Source organism: Sinohyriopsis cumingii, chromosome 17 (assembly GCF_028554795.1).
Source record: "Sinohyriopsis cumingii isolate HCF-2022 chromosome 17, ASM2855479v2, whole genome shotgun sequence".
NCBI lineage: Eukaryota > Metazoa > Mollusca > Bivalvia > Unionida > Unionidae > Sinohyriopsis > Sinohyriopsis cumingii.
Genome location: NC_142977.1, coordinates 35269984 through 35288630, shown reverse-complemented (window position 1 = coordinate 35288630; position 18647 = coordinate 35269984). Strand labels below are relative to the sequence as shown.

Genomic DNA, 18647 nt, shown 5'->3' with positions numbered 1-18647 from the left:
AAATATATTTATTCCAGATCAAATGGAAAAGTTGTTGCAATGCACATTCATTCACAATATGACTGCAAATTTCAATTTTAACTAGACACGCCATTTTCTTTCGAATGTTATGTCAAGCGCGCAACTAAGTTCAAATTTATATGGGTGGAGTTATGTGCGCATTAATAATGATGTCACTGTGTAATGACAAATCTGCGCTTGTGTATTTAGTTTGGAATATGGCATTCATTCATTTACGTTGTTTCTTGTAGTGTATTTTGTTTATATAATTAAACCTTAGGTAGAATAAAAAAATGAGCATAAAATAAAAAGGTTACTGCATTTGTATGTGAAAATATGAACTCGTTTTTTCAGAAGGATATACTGCACTCCCAAGGTCATGCAGTATTCCATCGCAAAACTCATTCATATTTTCCCATACAAATGCAGTAACCTATAAATACTGTTATGTAAGTACATGTTTACTGTGATAGCTGACAGTGTCATCAAGCATTAAACCTGAAGTGTAATGTACATTTTTGCTGTGATAGCTAACAGCATTATCAAACCTTACTACTGAAATGTAATGTTCATGTGTACTGTGATAACTGACAGTGTCATCAAGCATTAAAACTGAAATGTAATGTAGACATTTACTGTGATAGCTGACAGCATCATCAGACCTTAATACTGAAATTTATTTCATATCCAGATCTGGCATTGGATGCAGATGTTCAGTCTGTGGTTATGTATTGCACACCAAAAATTTCTGTATCACACATCCAGCCAGAAACCACTTTTGGATTTTGAAATATTCAGTAATAGTCCACTTATAAAATTTTGGAGTCATTTATTGCTATACATTTTAAATTATTCAGAAATGCCAAGACACTTTTGTAATTTTAAGAAATCCACTCATTTTGGGTAAAAATAACTACTTTTGCCACTGGAAAAATTGTGGAGTACTATACATTGCAATGAGCAGTTTATGGGTTTCTCATTGAATCTAATGCCAAGAAATAAGAGTTAGCTGAGGTTGACACTTCTCTTTTGGAAAGAATGTTTGACATCACCCAAGATGAGAGAGAGACCAGCTGAAATATTGTATTGAAAGATTAAAAAATCCAAAGTAAGAAAGACTCAGGGAGTCATGTCAAGATAATCAGATAATTAAGGACATTAACTTTAGCTACAGTATTTGAACTTCAAATGAGTTTGCTAATTGCCACAAAGTGCTGAATTCTGGGAGCAATGACCTTAACCTAAAAGGTCTAAGAAACCATAGAACAAAAACTTTCAACTCCATTGATCTCATTCCAAACTATAACAATGATGACAAAGAGAGGAGACATTCCACAAAGTAAATAATCTAAAATTCCAAGCTTAACCAAAATCCATTTCAGCTTCATAGTTTAAAAAGTATGGTCGGCAGGAATTTTTTTTAAAAATATTTTTTTAAGGAGCATGTTTAAGTGGAGGAACTTTAAACTTGACATTTAATATTACTTTGGAATATTACTTTATTTTAGTAAAGCTGATGATAAAACTGACAAACATTTGCATCATAGAGGTAGATGTTTCACAGACAGCAGCATCTGTTTTGATGCAAATTTAGAAGATTATATTTACAGTACTGTTGAGACTTTTTCATTGGGGCACACTCTGAGAGGTCTATGTTTGCTTAAAAATTTAAAGTCTTGCAATTGTTCAATAGAAAATAAATAGATGAACAAGATCAATATTGTCTAGAATTTTCTTGTAAAAAATATCCAAATGAATATTAAAAATTTAGTCTGCATATTAGAAAGAGACAGAATCTTTGTTTTCTTAAAATGCTTAAATTATCACCTTTAAGTTGACTGCATTAGTAATTTCTTGTATTAAATTAAAACATAAAAATTGAGTTTGAAACTACTGTGAATAAATCGGCTTTCTGTATGAGATTGATTGTATTTAACTACTGTTTGTCTGTGAACTTTGCAGAGAAAGTTACTTAGAAGTAGAGTGTGTATTCAGTATGTAGGATGTAAAACAAGGGGTTATTTACTGGTCCAAAAACTACGTTCCATTTGAGACGTTAGGAAAACTTCCACTTGCCTATGTCTGCAGTTTAAATCCATTCATATGTTCCATAGAACATTTTTAAAAATAGCTATATCTGCAATGCAGAGAGACCAATGGTGCAACTGCACAGTATATATCTAGGCTTAGCAATAATTATGTACATGGCGATTTTTCAGAGGGTTCTACAATATTTTTCCTAAAACTCCAAATGCCTAATTTATTTTTCTGAGAGGATACAGTATACATTAAATTTTGTTAAAAGAATGTGTGAATACAAAGGAGATATTAATAAATACAAAACCGTATAAGTGGTTTGCTCTGAGTCAGAGGAAAGAACTTGTTTGATATTGCATAGAAACATTCATCTCAGTTGATGGCCTTGACATTCCTATACCATATCAAAGTCTTTACTTCACCACTCTCAGAACAAAACACATGTAATTTTGTTTCTGTAATGTACTTGTGTATTGTGATAGCTGACAGCATTATCAAGAGCATTTAAGCGACCCTTAATTGGGTTGTTTCAGTGGAACAGTTGGTAGGAACAATGGATATTAAAGTGCTAGGTGAGTTAATACTCAGATATGGGTTTGAATCCTGCTAAAGAACATTTTATTTCATGAAACCGAAGTCTGGTTCCTCATCAGATTGCCTATGTTCAGAATGGCTTTTTGTATTTTTGTATCAAGTGTTTATCGGTGTCATTAAATTTTTCACTGTAAGTAAATGCCACACATTTGCAACCTACAGCATTAGCAATTACTGATCAGCTGCAAATTCTCACTGCATAATGGTTTTCCATCAGAAAAATAATTTTGAGAATTCTGATTTTTTGTGTGGACTTTTTTTAAAATGTAGCTTTTAACAATTGTTCAGTCATACCACTACGATGTCTGCAATGTGGCAGTTTATAGTGTTGTCTAGCACTGGGACATCATGCCACAGACATGTAGCATGATGTCCCACCCAGTTGCATTATCCTGACACCAGGCCGACCAGTCCTAACACTAACCTCGTAATGCTGATTGCCAAGTGAGGCAGCTGTTAGTACCATTTTTGAAAGTCTTTGGTATGACTCGGCCGGGGATCGAACCCATGACCTCCCACATCCAAGGCGGACATTCTAATCACTAGGCCACCAGAGCGGGAATTCAGTTACATGGCTAAATTTGAAAAACTTCCATGCTTTTGAAAAGTTTTTGATTGATATTATTTGAGGTTTTGTTTCATTTACACCTTCAGTTTTTCATGTCTATATTTATGTATGTATGTGTACCATTCCTTGGGAGTCATAGATTTTCATACATGAACACTAGTTTTCTTTCATAGTCACCCTCAAAAGGTATTGCAGGGTACTTTATCAGAATCAAATTTAGGTAACCATGTTTGAATTTTGTTGGTTTTAATATTTTCTACTTTTTAGGTTTTAATGTAATTTTTCTGTTGTATTTTGTAATTTTAGATTTTAATATGAATATTACTTAAATGTGATGTGCTTTAAATTCACATCTCTAGATAAGGAAAGGACCAATATTTTCTTTGGAAAACTGACAGAATTTTACTATTCCATTACACCTTTCTATGGTTTTTATTTACGGTTTTTTAATCTTGTTATCTTAGAAATTTTGATCCTGCGTATTATTATAGCAGTCAAAAGCATTGTTTTTGTTTAGTAATTTGTGTCTTGTTTTTGTCCCGTCAGGTTTTATCATAGAAGGATTTCACAACATGGGACCAAAGTCAGAACAATTCCATATTTCAGATGTCTCAGCTGTTATCCAGAAGACACTGGTAAATTATTGTTGTCCCGGCATAAGCAAAATTTGAGACATTTGTTCCAGTTGTGTTGATTGTAGTGCTTTTATCATTTTGATCAGAATGTAGATTGTTATGTAATATTCCTAGCTAAGTCTTATAAGCAGTTGAATTAGATTAAAAACATGTAACACATCAGTGTGTAAAAAAATGTTGTTTGAGACACATGCCCAGTGCAAGAGGCTTTGGATAATCATTTGCCCAAAATGCATTCAATTTACTCATTTTCAGCATTTATTGGCCACTCAAGATAGTCTACTTAAGAAATAAAATGTGTATGTCCTCTTCTCCAAACATTTTTAAATGTTGTTTGATTTATTAAAAGCAATGTTTTCTCCAGGTCCTGATATCAACCAGTGTTCACTAGCTTTGTTTTTTGAATGCTGAAAAAAATCTAAACATGATTGTTGATCAGAATTAAAAACAGAAATGAAGTTAGAGAAGCATTGCTTAGGTAGAGTTGCATTAGGGGGCGCTCACCAGTTATAATATACTTTTGAGAGAGTGACATATGTAAGGTGAAGTTGTTTGCATTTAAAACATGCACAATGGAGAGAATGTTGGCATACCTCTATGCTACATTAATATAATGTGGATGATATTTCTTTTGGATATTGTACTTTAGGAAATTGTACATGAGATTTAAGCACACTGCTAACTAAAATGACTGCTCCCTTGTGCTAAAAAAATCAGCCTGAATTAGTCTAAAGTACACTATCCACAGCAGCTATTAAAATAGGGAAAATGAATTTTGCCAGACTAGACAATACCAGCTTCTGAAAGTGCAATGAATGAATTACCAAATATATAAAATGTAAAAAAAAGTTATCAGCTGTTTTTTATACAATTTACCTCTGAAGTTCAGGAAGTGAAAATGACCAAGTGGAGCTAGCAGTTTTTTGAAAGGTGCACATCTGGAGTAAGGCCAAGCTGTATACTCTATAACCTATATTACACCCATCAATCATACACCAAAATAAAGGGAATTAAAAGTTCTTTGAATTATACCTAAGATATACAAAGTCTTTTTTAAATAGCCAGTATAACCAGTGAGGATAGCCAGTGAAATTCTTTTTCTGTAAAATTCTAACCCTATGCAAAATACAAAACTGCAGAGTGCCACCTTAATCATTGATACATTTGTAACGAAGTTAACATGAGAAAGGAGAGCTCATTATTATTCTTTAACCAGTGATGCATTGGTAGCCAGGTCAGCATGAGTAGGGAGAGCTAATTACTATTTATTAACCAGTGTTGCATTAGTAACCAAGTCAGCATGAGTAGGGAGAGCTCATTATTATTCTTTAACCAGTGATGCATTAGTAACCAAGTCAGCATGAGTAGTGAGAGCTAATTACTATTTATTAACAGTGATGCATTAGTAACCAAGTCAGCATGAGTACGGAGAGCTCATTATTATTCTTTAACCAGTGGTGCATTGTTAGCAAAGTTGGCATGAGTAGGGATTGCTAATTACTATTCATTAACCAGTGATGCATTAGTAACCAATTCAGTATGAGTAGAGAGAGCTCATTATTATTGATTAACAAGTGATGCATTGGGAGCCAAGTAAGCATGAGTAGGGAGAGTTCATTATTATTCATTAACCTATGGTGCATTGGTAGCCAGGTCAGCATGAGTAGGGAGAGCTAATTACTATTTATTAACCAGTGTTGCATTAGTAACCAAGTCAGCATCAGTAGGGAGAGCTCATTATTATTCTTTAACCAGTGATGCATTAGTAACCAATTCAGCATGAGTAGGGAGAGCACATTATTATTCATTAACAAGTGATGCATTGGGAGCCAAGTAAGCATGAGTAGGGAGAGTTCATTATTATTCATTAACCTATGGTGCATTGGTAGCCAGGTCAGCATGAGTAGGGAGAGCTAATTACTATTTATTAACCAGTGTTGCATTAGTAACCAAGTCAGCTTGAGTATGGAGAGCTCATTATTATTCATGAACCAGTGATGCATTAGTAGCCATATCAGCACGAGAAGAGAGAGCTCATAATTATTCATGAACCAGTGATGCATTAGTAATCATGTCAGCACGAGCAGGGTGAGCTCATTATTATTCATGCATGACAACTGAGTGCTAATTATTGTTAACCATTGAAATGAGAACTGAGTACTGTTCCCCATACAGCAGTCATGTATTTTGCTTAGTACATAAGCCTTAAAGCTTGTAATACAATTAAGAAATTGATCTTCATTAGGTGGAGGGACCTACAAATGGAGCTTCAACAGGAGGCTGAATATTAATAATTTACCAGTGTCTGCCAAGAACTTCAAAACAAAAATGCTGCATTTTGTTGTTGCGCTTGAGGCTTAAGATTTAGAGGGACGCTTGGCAGCAGAATGATTTTTTTCAGCTTTACACAGTAATGTGTAATTTGTTTGCTTTGATAATTTTGTTTTTACTTTTTACTGTAGAAGAAATACATTTGATTATATTTTTTACTTGTTGCTTGCCAAATTAGCAGACATACATGAAAAAGCTTTTATTTAATTCCTGAATTTGATCAGATTAGCCTTTCCAAAAAACTTTGGAATTTTGACCCGTTTTATTTCAGAATTGTCTTCCAGAAGACAAGCCACGTTTAATGCATGGAGTCTGGCCACCAGATCAAGTTTTAGAAGCTGTAGAACTTGGAATAGATATATTTGACAGCTCGTATCCTTGTTCTGATATATGCATGTACATCTCTATGTAGGGAGTCAGACCACCAGATCATATTATGTGTGTGTGTATGCGATTTTGATTTTAAACCTCACTTTAAAATTTTTTCAGTCAGATCGCTCCATTGTCTGCAGTGCAGCAGTTGATAGTTAGGTCTATCACTGGGGCATCGTGCTGCAGACGTGTAGCATCTTGTACCACCCTGACATCATGCCGACCAGTTTTAACACTAATCTCTTAATGCTGATTGCCAAGCAAGGCAGCTGCTTGCACCTTTTTTATAAGTCTTTGGTATGACTTGGCTAGGGTTCAAACCCATGATCTCCCACATCCGAGGCAGACTGATCAGTTGTCGAGGCTGTTGGAGTAGATACATTTAACTGTTGTACTGATATACATATATACATATTCATGGTTTATGTGAGAAATAAATAACTTTTGGAACATGTTATAGATGTACAGGTTAGAATGATGTTTCAAGTTTACATATAATATTGGCTAAATTATTATTTTAGACCACCATGTACACCTTTCCCTCATTAACTTGCACACAATATAGACTGCACTATAAGCAAGGTCGTGAGTAACAAAGGACCTAAAAAAATCATGAAAATTCTTTATTTCTTTTAGCATTTTGTATAATATTAGAAAAAGTATTGTTACTGCATACAGCATGGAATTTTACTTTTGAGTGGTAACGATTTTGTTTTTCTTTGTTTTTATTATTTGTATAGAATAGGAGTTGTTTTTGAAGATTATATTTTATTCATTTCAATTCATTCTAGTAGATTGTTTTTAACTACTTATGTATTTATTATGCCTAAGTCATTGTCTATACCTTACAGACTATTATGTTTATCAGATATAATCATTGTAATTCCTATTCAAGTATGCAACACTAGTACGTTGAATATACTATGCTTTTATGTTGTAATCTATTTGTATTTATTTAAGACAGCATTATAAATACTTAATACATTGTATGTCTTGCATTCATAAGATGTTAGGTTTCCTTTAATTTAGTGTAGTTAGAGAAAAGAATGTAATTGTAGATGTGACATAAAGAGAGCACTTGTATTAAACAGTGCATGAGGGCACTATATGAAACTGTCACTCAGTGCAATGCACATTGATGATTTGTTTTGTAGCCACTTCCAACCCTGGAGAGTTATGGCCAGGTTGAGAGACTGCTAAAGGGTATTTGTGTCAGCTGGGAATCCTGCCACAAGGGCAGACAAACCCACGATGTCCTTAAAACATAAGGACATGTCAGCCCCAGCTGCATGAAGTACCCTATAAATTCACTAAACAGTGGAGAAGCCACTGCAGCAAAACAATAAAGGAGCCTTTGAAGGGCATACCTATACAGTGAGGAACCAATGTAGGGCATTTACAGTCAGTGAATAATAATAATTCAGTGCAAGAAGTATCAGTGAACAGAAAGTGCTCTAAAGAACTTTAAGAACAGTCAATAACATTTAAGAATGATATTATTTCAGTCATGTTTTTTGTTTTTACTGTTGTTGCAGTAATTTAGTTTTAATTCATCATAATCATTTTTATTAAATCATCTTAATTTTTTATGCATGTTTTCTTTATGTTCTTCATAAGTAGCATTCTAACCATCCTTTCATCCATTCTGTAATTGCATTGCAAGTACTAGTGAAATATATTCTCATCCTTCAGGAATGTATGAGTGCTAATTCAGGAATTTTAAGTTAAGTACAAACTCAGGAACTATTTTCTCCATAATAAACCATATCTGTGAAACAAAGCTTTTTTATTTACCAATTTAAAGTAGTTTAATTATGTTGCTTACATGATACTATTTATGACAATATCCGATCGATCAGCTGAAATGAGTTGACCTGACATATGACAGTGACTGCTAGCTCTTACGCAGGTAAGATTTGTGTGACTTTTAATTTTTCTTTTATTCCACCCCTCTGTTTGATTTGATACAAAAGATGTAATTAAGATGATAATACAAAGCCTTTAATTGAGTGTAACATTACATCAAATACTTCTGCAAGTCAGAGATTAAAACATGGTCGGCACTTAATTAGGTTCTCACAGAAACACTCACTGACAAAGTTGTGATGGTAGATTGATTTTTTTCACATTTCAATACAAAGGGATGAATTGCATTTATGTCGATTACACTCAACCCAAACTTAAAACAAATTTCACTTGATGAAACTTATTTAATTGGTATTTATTAACTAAAGTATTTCTACTGTTATGTATATTTGATTTAATTATATCTGATTTAATATATATATATTTCATTGTAATTGTTTTAAAGTTTTTAAATATTTTTTTATTACATGCTGTCGTAATGTAAATTTATTCACTAGAGATAATACTTTTTTCAGAAAATGGTTTGACCTTGGCTGTTCGTTTTGTGAACACAAGGTGTTGACCTTGATCTAAAATTTGTAGCAACCACATAAACAAGTTCTATTTTTATTGAAAAATGATTGGTTGTTGTCGAGGTCATGATGGGACTATGTGTTTAAGATGTAAACAATATTTTTTATTTTTTATTTCTTAGAGTAAAATTATTGGTTTTCATCAAGGTCACATTAGGTGTATGTGACCTTTAACAAGTACCTAATTTCTAAAAGCTTCTAGAAGAAGATCACGTGACCCCTTGTTTATGTCTTAGGAGACAATGTAACCTCTGTTTTGGAGAGTTATTCTCAGTAGAAGCTGGGCTGTTACATTGAAAGTTATATGTTGTGCTGTTTGGAGTTATTTCACATTGCTTGGATTCAAAAGGATTAATTCTGTTATTTTTCTGGAAAATACATGTGCTCATGCAAAATTGTTGAACAAGGACAGTTTTTTATAACATTTATTCAGCTTTCCAAAGCCAGGGTGATAATTTTTGTTTCTACAAGTAACTGTAGACTTCAAAACTACAGGTTAAAGCATATGTCATCATCTTCCATCTTGGATTCTTCATCCAGATTCGAACGTGAAATTAGTTGAACATTTTGGTATTAGGACTACTAAAATTTTATTCTTGGATTATTTTTGGATTTAATTCTATAAAACTGAGTTCATATTTTTTTTCTCATTTTTACAGAATTTTTCCAGGTACATGTAAATTATTGTATTTTTCAAAGCTTGTTTTTTCTCTCACTTTTTCTTGTGTTAATGTTTATTCGAGCCTAAACACGTGACATAAGACTGCCACTGGGCATTACTGACATTTTAATTGAGTGATTTAAAAAAAAAAATATTGTTATTTACAATGTTCTTAGAATGTTGTTTGGAAAGAAAATGTGACAAAATATATGACATGCTGTTGTTTATCTACTGTTGTGTCTTTTAATCTGCTGTTACGATTGGCACTGTAATGTCTAAATGTGTACTGTTGCACTGTAAATCTGTACTGTCTGTTTAATTAAGAAATTCTGTTATGTCAGTAAAGTAGTTTGTAAAGAGCTAGTGTTTTATGTAGTTTAAATTTTTTTGTATCTTTCTTGTATCCTGTATTAAAGGTTGAGAATTTCATGATGTTGATTCAAAATTTCCATCAAATGTTTGATGTATCAAGGTTTCATTGGCAATACTTATTGAAATTTTCATCATGTTCAATAATAGGGATCTGATTTGGGGGTAATTTCCAAGTATTCAAATGGGATCAACACCTAACCCTGTGTTATCAGTGGATTCCTGATCTATATGGTGCTAGTTTTCAAGAAGTGGAGTGCTGCATAGGAACTTTAAATGAGTTTAATTATTGAGCACTGCAGGTATTGGTGTTGTCATGTTCAACAAATTTTAGATATAGTGCATGTTTGTGTATGATAACATATGGGCCTAATCTGTCATTAAAGCTTAATTGATGAATGCAAACCTCAACCTGTTTAACACCAGCTGTCAGTCAGTTGTTGTTGAGCATTTATTTAATGATACTTGTTTTTAAGTGTCGAATTTTGAATTGCAGTGAACTTTAAAGTTGAATGCATTGAGCATTAAAATTGTATCGCATTTAAGCCAGAAAGGTCTTCGTTCATCTCCTGCCATGTCAGTGTAAAATTCAAAGGGGCAGTATTCCAACTCACTGAAATTGACCAGGGTATCTTAACACGGTCCTTAGAAAGTAAACATTTGAGCTACCAACCCTAACCGCTTGGTAGGAACCTATGTCTACTTATCATTTTTTTCAAAGGGAAATTGTTACGCACAGTCGTTCACAGATTCCGAGCTGTCTAAACCTGATGAAAGGAGTTATTTCTTTGAGAAAAATTAGGGACCGCTGTCTATGATTGGGCAGAATAAATTAAGGCGTACACTTTAGAGCAATCAGACTTTAAAGTGACAAACTTAGTCGAGATTCTTTAGTCTGAAAATCTCCTGAAAGAGGAAAGGGTCTCGACTCAGTGGAAAGCCTAAAGACAATAGTGCTTTCCTCGTTAAACAAGAAAGGGACCAGGTGGCCATCCTGTAAAAAGAAAGACAGCGTTTAGTGCTAGGACACACAAGTTCTGAAAGAGAACAGCAATAAGGAACAGCTTTCTGGGACAGAGAGATGGGTAAGTCTGAAGACAGAAGAATGAGGTCAGAATAAAAAGACCAGGAAGTCCATGAAGGGGGCAGAGCATAGAGCTTAGGAAGGATGAACTAGGAGATGTTGATATATGGTCAAAAGGAAGGAAGGTGATGCACATCAATCGTGGACATTGCGCTCTTTTCACTTCTCATTATGATGATGAAATAAATTCATATTGGACACTCCTGTTCAATTCTATTGATATAATCTAACTTGAATTGGAATTGCCATTATTAATTTGTTCTAATTAAATTTGTTATTTCCTTGTCAAAGGGGGCTCGTATTGCTTTATTTCTTCCAAGTATTCTTGCTCAATTCTCTGTTGAAATTCCATTCTTCTTTTACTCCCGCCGGGCTATAATATTGAGGGAGGTCATCCTCTAGGTAATGCCAGCCAAATCCAATTAACCACCCATCTTACTAAGAGGGCGACATTACACTTGTTTTGCTAAGCTTTTCTACAAGAACATTTGCTGCCCTAATGATAGACACCTGGACAGTTTGCACTGTATATCATGATGAATTTAGTGTTGAATGACTTCATTATTTGTAATCAAATTAGCATGAGGTTTTTAATATCAGATGAAAAGATTTCTTTTAAAAATTTGATAGAATTCTGAGAAAATCTTTGGTTTTACATTTAAGACTTTATTTATAGTTGTTGTTGTTGTTGTTGTTTAATGTCATTTGTCAGCACATGATAGACTATACATGGCAGCCAGCATGATAGACTATACATGGCAGCCAGCATGATAGACTATACATGGTGGCCAGCATGATAGACTATACATGGCGGCCAGTATAACTGGTTGCAGAAGAACCCTGGAAAACCCTGGGAATAACCAACACCCCACAAGAAGCTACTGGCAAGCTTTTTCACATACCCATGTTAGCCGAGCCTGAGACTCAAACTCATGCAGACAGAGGCGAGATGGCAGTGATCCAGAATGGTGAGTGCTTTAGGCTACTTGGCCACTTGGGGGCCCCTACTTTATTTAAAGTAGAGATGTTTATCTTAATATTGTGTTTTGTTGGTTTTGACAGCTGGGATCACATGCTCTGGCACATAAGTTTAGCAATTTGCAGCCATGATATGTTTGGAAAAAATTAAACAGTTGCAATTTTTCAGAGCTGAATGTAGAGAATGTGGGCAGTGCTTCTTAGGAAGGAAACAACATACATACTATGAATGTACCAGAGGCTTTGGTCACCCAAATTTTAATTTTAGGCTTAGTCAGATATTTGTTAGATTATACTTAGACACCTCGTGTATCAGCTGTACAGCAAGAGTTTTTTGGGTTAGATTTTGAAGTTGCTCTTTGCATTATAGTACAATTTTTAGTTATTTTTGTGCACTTGTTATGTAATGTTTTAACACATGTGTGATACATTTAGGGGTATATTTTTATAATGGATTTTTCCATTCTTGTAAGTATTTAAAAAACGAGTCGCTGACATTTTCTGTCCATCTATGAGATATTTGTCCTTAACCAGAGATAGGTATCCTTACCTTGTCACAGAGAGAGGTGCAGCCTTGACATTCAGTCACCAATATAGCAAGAACTCAGAATCCAACTCTGAAATAGGCCACACAGGGTTTGAAATGGATTTAAAAGATAAAAGGTAAATTTTTTGGTATGCAAGCTTGAATATATAGACTACACTTGTATTATTTAAATACTTTTACTACCTTAAAACATAAACACATTAATATTAGTATCATATAAATAATGGTTTGTATATAAATATAATAATAAAGTTGGTAAAAGCATAAATCTGGTTGTGTGGGTTGCATGCTACAGTGAAGACACGAGTTGCTGTGAAGTGATCATTACACAGGATGAGTGCTTGTTTCTGATTAGATGAACAGTATTTAAATGACCTATTGACTGTGCTTTTCTTTTCTGTATTAGCATCTCAACAGCTTTAGAATTAAAGATATTCTTTAACTTAAGGTGATTTAAATTTGTATGTTATATTGTGAAAACTGCCTATGTGTTGGAATCTCGATACCAGAGACATCAAACAAATAACAGCTACCTAGGTAACTATGCAATGATTCACACATTACTGCAATCTAACTGGCTAGTCTGTAATTACTGAGAAACTATGCATGATTGACAGATGTTGATATCTTGATGATCTGCTATATTTTATACTATGTATCCACTAGTAAATTTAACTTGAACTGAGTCAGTCAGAGATATTGGTTATGTTCTCAATCTTGGTTGGTGCTAGAATCTCACATGTAGTCATCAAGTTTCTCAATCTTGGTTGGTGCTAGAATCTCACATGTAGTCATCAAGTTTCTCAATCTTGGTTGGTGCTAGAATCTCACATGTAGTCATCAAGTTTCTCAATCTTGGTTGGTGCTAAAATCTCACATGTAGTCATCAAGTTTCTCAATCTTGGTTGGTGCTAAAATCTCACATGTAGTCATCAAGTTTCTCAATCTTGGTTGGTGCTAAAATCTCACATGTAGTCATCAAGTTTCTCAATCTTGGTTGGTGCTAAAATCTCACATGTAGTCATCAAGTTTCTCAATCTTGGTTGGTGCTAAAATCTCACATGTAGTCATCAAGTTTCTCAATCTTGGTTGGTGCTAAAATCTCACATGTAGTCATCAAGTTTCTCAATCTTGGTTGGTGCTAAAATCTCACATGTAGTCATCAAGTTTCTCAATCTTGGTTGGTGCTAGAATCTCACATGTAGTCATCAAGTTTGGCACTTAAAAATACTGCCATGTTTGACTATATTGTTGACAGTATAACAAGATTTGAGCAACCTCTGCCATGAGTGACCAACTGTTCTTTAGGACCAGAATCATCATGCAGTTTTGTTTAATAAATGCCTGTCATGAGCACCCACTCACTAAAAATGACCATTGACCATGAATTTTGGCAAAATATGTGTTTCTAGATTGCTATGAATGACTGTCTCATAACGCCGGGTATGAGCACTAGTTGTTTTTTTCAAATGCTGCATAGCCACATTTGCTGATGACTAGACTCTGCAGGCAGAGTGAAGATTGCTTCAAACCAAGATACACAATTTTTTTCATAGGGAAAATGTTGAGTCTAGACCATAAAGCAGACTTACGTACATGTCACAAATAGCCATTGCAGTGCCATAGTCATCAAAATCTCAGTCACAGTTAACTATTCTTCCATTAAAGGGTTTTCAATCATGGACACACATAGTTTAAAGAGTTTGTTTATCTGTTGTAAAATCCTGCACAGTAATGAGAATTCTTGTGACCCTGTTTTCAGTGCATTTGATGGGTACTGCCTTATATTATTTGCTTGCAGTGTTACAGTACGTAATGATCAGGTTGATTGAGGTCTTTGTTTTTTCTCATTAAGATATTTGCCTTTTCTGGATGAGATGATTCAATAGTTTTTGTAAAGGCATGTATTCTTAGTTGCTTTATTGATGTTAGTGTTATTACAACTTACACAAGAGGCATAATGTGCCATAGTCAGAAATCAAAACAGTGCATCAGTTAATCCTTTTGTTTACTGTGTTGATCCAGTTAATGTTTAGGCGGTGGGTGACTTAGGTTTGGCTTTTGGCTGTAAATAAATTTATTGAATTAGTGTTATCATAGTTAACATTACAATTTATGGACAGGTTAAGTAAGTGAATTGTAATTCATGTACCTTTATATCAGTAGGCTGCATATGAACTTCAAATAAAATTATAATGTTTATGAATATTTATAGCATATGAATGCATGTAACATTTCAGCAAAAACTATGAATAAAGAACAAAATATATGTTCAGTAAACATGGGTATTTTTACTTATATTCAGTTGAATATCAACCTTGAAAACTGGTCCTCCGGCACAGACCTTTTATGAGCAATCACCTGTCTTGGAAAACCAGTCATTGTTGGTAGAAATTGTGTTCTTTCAAGACAAGTTTTGAAGTACCAGAAAAGGGCTGCACTGGAATTTCCCATTATGGATTTGGTGCAATGTATTGTATATGAATGTATGCATTGTTGAATATGAATTGAATGGAATCACTTGTAGATAACCAACTCTTATGATTTGATTGCAAGTCTTAATGAAATGACTCTTAAAGTATGAAAATACAGATTAATAGCTACAGTTATGAAAATACGATTGTTCTAGTATGTATCCAGGTACTGGCGTGTCAGTTTTTGATTTGGCTGCAGATTTCATAGCAGATATAATGCATTTGGTCAGGGTATCAGATTAACTTTACCTGACTTGCTTAAAACTGACCAAATGTTTTATGCAAAATGCCTGTATCATCAGGCTGTTGCTCATGAAATTTTTTAGAAATGGCATCCAACAAATGAAAACAGGATGAAAATGAAAGGGGGGTAGTAAGTTTCTTAAAAAGTTTAAACAGTCTTCTCAAAAAGGAAGTGTTAAAAGGAATTCTGAGAAGAAAAGCAGGGATGTCAAGATTTACATTTATTGAAGATCAAATCATGTTGAGCTGAGTATTTCTTATGGCAGGAGAGATGATTGCTGTGCCACATGAAAATAGAAAAATACAAAGACATAGATTACCTCAAGCTGAGAACTCTTAACAAGAAGCCTTTTGAGCTCCATGGAGTAAGGAACTGCAGTTTCTGAAATGATAAATGAGTCAATGAGCTCCATGGAGTATGGAACTGCAGTTTCTGAAATGGTACTCGAATCAGTAAGCTCCATGGAGTATGGAACTGCAGTTTCTGAAATGGTACTCGAGTCAGTGAGCTCCATGGAGTATGGAACTGCAGTTTCTGAAATGGTACTTGAGTCAGTAAGCTCCATGGAGTATGGAACTGCAGTTTCTGAAATGGTACTCGAGTCAGTGAGCTCCATGGAGTATGGAACTGCAGCATCTGAAATGGTACTCAAGTCACTGAGCTCCATGGAGTATGGAACTGCGGTTTCTGAAATGGTACTTGAGTCAATGAGCACCATGGAGTATGGAGATGCAGTTTTTAAAATGGTACCCAAGTCAGTGAGCATCATGGAGTATGGAACTGCAGTTTCTGAAATGGTACGTGAGTCAATGAGCTCCATGGGGTATGGAACTGCAGTTTCTGAAATCGTACCCGAGTCAGTTAAGGTCTGTATACTTTTAAAAACTTTTTATTTGAATGTAATGTTTGCCTTTGCTGCGTCACTCTGAGATCACACTTCTGACTATTTTAAATTCAGGTTATTGCTAGTCCACAGTAGTTGTATATGTGTGATTACTCTTTACAGAAAATTGGTCAAATTTACGGAAACACGTTGACTGCCTTACTGGGAAGGTATTTTTAGGGCTTGTAGGTCTGACATTATTATTGTCCTTAAGACATTTTAAATTTTGTTTGCACCCAAAGCATTTCCATTGTTGGTCCATGTTACAGACTCTAAGTTTGTTATTCTTTGTGTGCATGGTGTTCATTTTAGTACTGGACTGAAGACAGCATACCCCTGGCCACTTAAAAAAATAGTAAATAAAAGAGAAAACAGCTAATGCTTGCACAGCAAATTAATTTCATTTTGCAGGTATTTTGATGATCTGACACCCATATCTGCACACTGTACCTGTTACACATGTCATAAGAAGTTTACCAGGGCCTACATCAACCACTTGTTGAACACCTCGGAAATTTTAGCTGGAGTGCTTTTGATGATGTAAGTAAATGTAGGCCTCAGAAATAGTTACTTGCATACACCTTTTTGTATGATAACCTAATAGCAAATCATTTTTGTCAGTAGATACATGTTACTCAAGTCTTTAATTGTAGAAGATAATTTACCTTACAAAAGAAAACTCAATAATTCCAACAATGTTTAAAGGGCATTCTTTTATTAGTCGAATATTAATGATTTCAGCTATTAATGTATCATTTTTACATTATAGGTGAAATATTTCAGTTATTGTGCCATTTGGGTTTAATAGGTGAATGACTTGAGCTATTTATGTATCATTTTGGCATTATAGATGCAATATTTCAGATATTAAAGTACCATTTGGGCATAATAGGTGACTAATTTCAGCTATTAATGTATCATTTTGGCATTATAGGTGAATATTAAAAATATTAATGTACCATTTGGGCATGATAGGTGACTGATTTAAGCTATTAATGTATCATTTTGGCATTATAGACGAATATTTAAGCTATTAATGTACCATTTGGGCATGATAGGTGACTGATTTAAGCTATTAATGTATCATTTTGGCATTATAGGTGAATATTTAAGATATTAATGAACCTTTTGGGCATGATAGATGATGTTGTTGTTGTGGGGTTTAACGCCATTTTTCAGCATGATAGGCTATACATGGCGGCCAGTATTAATGGTGGAGGAAGAACCCGGAAAACCCTGGAAAGAACCACCGACCCACGAGAAGCTACTGGCAAGCTTTCTCACATGCCCACATTGGCTGAATCTTAGACTAGAACCGCCGCAGACAGAGGTGAGATGGCAGTGATCCGTAACGAAGAGCACTTTAGACCACTCGGCCACTCGGGGCCCCGGCATGATAGATGACTAATTTAAGCTGTTAATGTATCATTTTGGCATTATAGGTGAATATTTAAGATATTAATGTACCATATAGACATGATAGGTGACTGATTTAAGCTATTAATGTATCATTTTGGTATTATAGGTGAATATTTAAGATATTAATGTACCTTTTGGGCATGATAGGTGACTGATTTAAGTTATTAATGTATTGTTTTGGCATTATAGGCAAATATTTAAGATATTATCGTATCATTTGGGCATGATAGATGACTGATTTAAGCTGTTAATGTATCATTTTGGCATTATGGGTGAATATTTAAGATATTAATATACCATTTGGGCATGATAGATGACCAATTTAAGCTAATAATGTATCATTTTGGCATTATAGGTGAATATTTTAGATATTAATGTACCATTTGGTCATGATAGGTGAAAGATTAAGTGCTTATGATAAATCTGTAAAATGCATGCATATTAGGTTGACACATTTTAATGAGTGAATTCTACTTAATTGTTGATTCCTTTAGCAGAGATCAGTAAAATTAGGTAGCATCAATAATAATCATGCCTTTAAGAGTCATACTTAGACAGGTGTGTAGGACAGTACCTCAATGAAAATGAGGTTATAGTGACATACTTTTATTTTTTACATACTACTAGTATGCCCAGAAAATGTCATTATAATCCATGAGAGAAAGGTTATTGAGCAAAACATTTTTGACATATAGGCACCATGTTTAATGTAAGGGGAACAACTCAGAAAGAAAAAGCAAGAGTACTCACTATCACACCTGTCTGAGACATGGAACATCTAAAGTCAATTGGAATCTTAGAAAAGAAAATGAATTACACTTCAGAAGTATTTATTGTATATAAAAAATATTCAGTATGCCCAAATTGTTAATTGTAAGAACCATTAGAGAGTTTGTGCACTGTTGTATTTGTATATTGAGAAAGTTTTCCATGCATAACATTTCTTCTACACAATAACTCTTTTCCAATAAGTACTATATAATGCTTGTTTTATTATATTTCAGACATAATTT

The 18647-nt window shown here is 34.1% G+C and overlaps 1 protein-coding gene across 1 annotated transcript in view; it reads left to right on the top strand.

Annotated features, from left to right (window-relative positions):
• Nucleotides 1-16759, top strand: part of LOC149778414 (queuine tRNA-ribosyltransferase accessory subunit 2-like) — a 48389-nt gene extending 31630 nt beyond the window's left edge. Inside the window, exons 8-11 of the mRNA XM_089939237.1 lie at nucleotides 3746-3834; nucleotides 6437-6537; nucleotides 12608-12730; nucleotides 16627-16759. Coding sequence (XP_089795363.1) covers nucleotides 3746-3834; nucleotides 6437-6537; nucleotides 12608-12730; nucleotides 16627-16759 — 446 coding nt within the window. The remainder of the gene's footprint in view (nucleotides 1-3745; nucleotides 3835-6436; nucleotides 6538-12607; nucleotides 12731-16626) is intronic.
• The last annotated feature ends 1888 nt before the right edge of the window (nucleotides 16760-18647 follow it).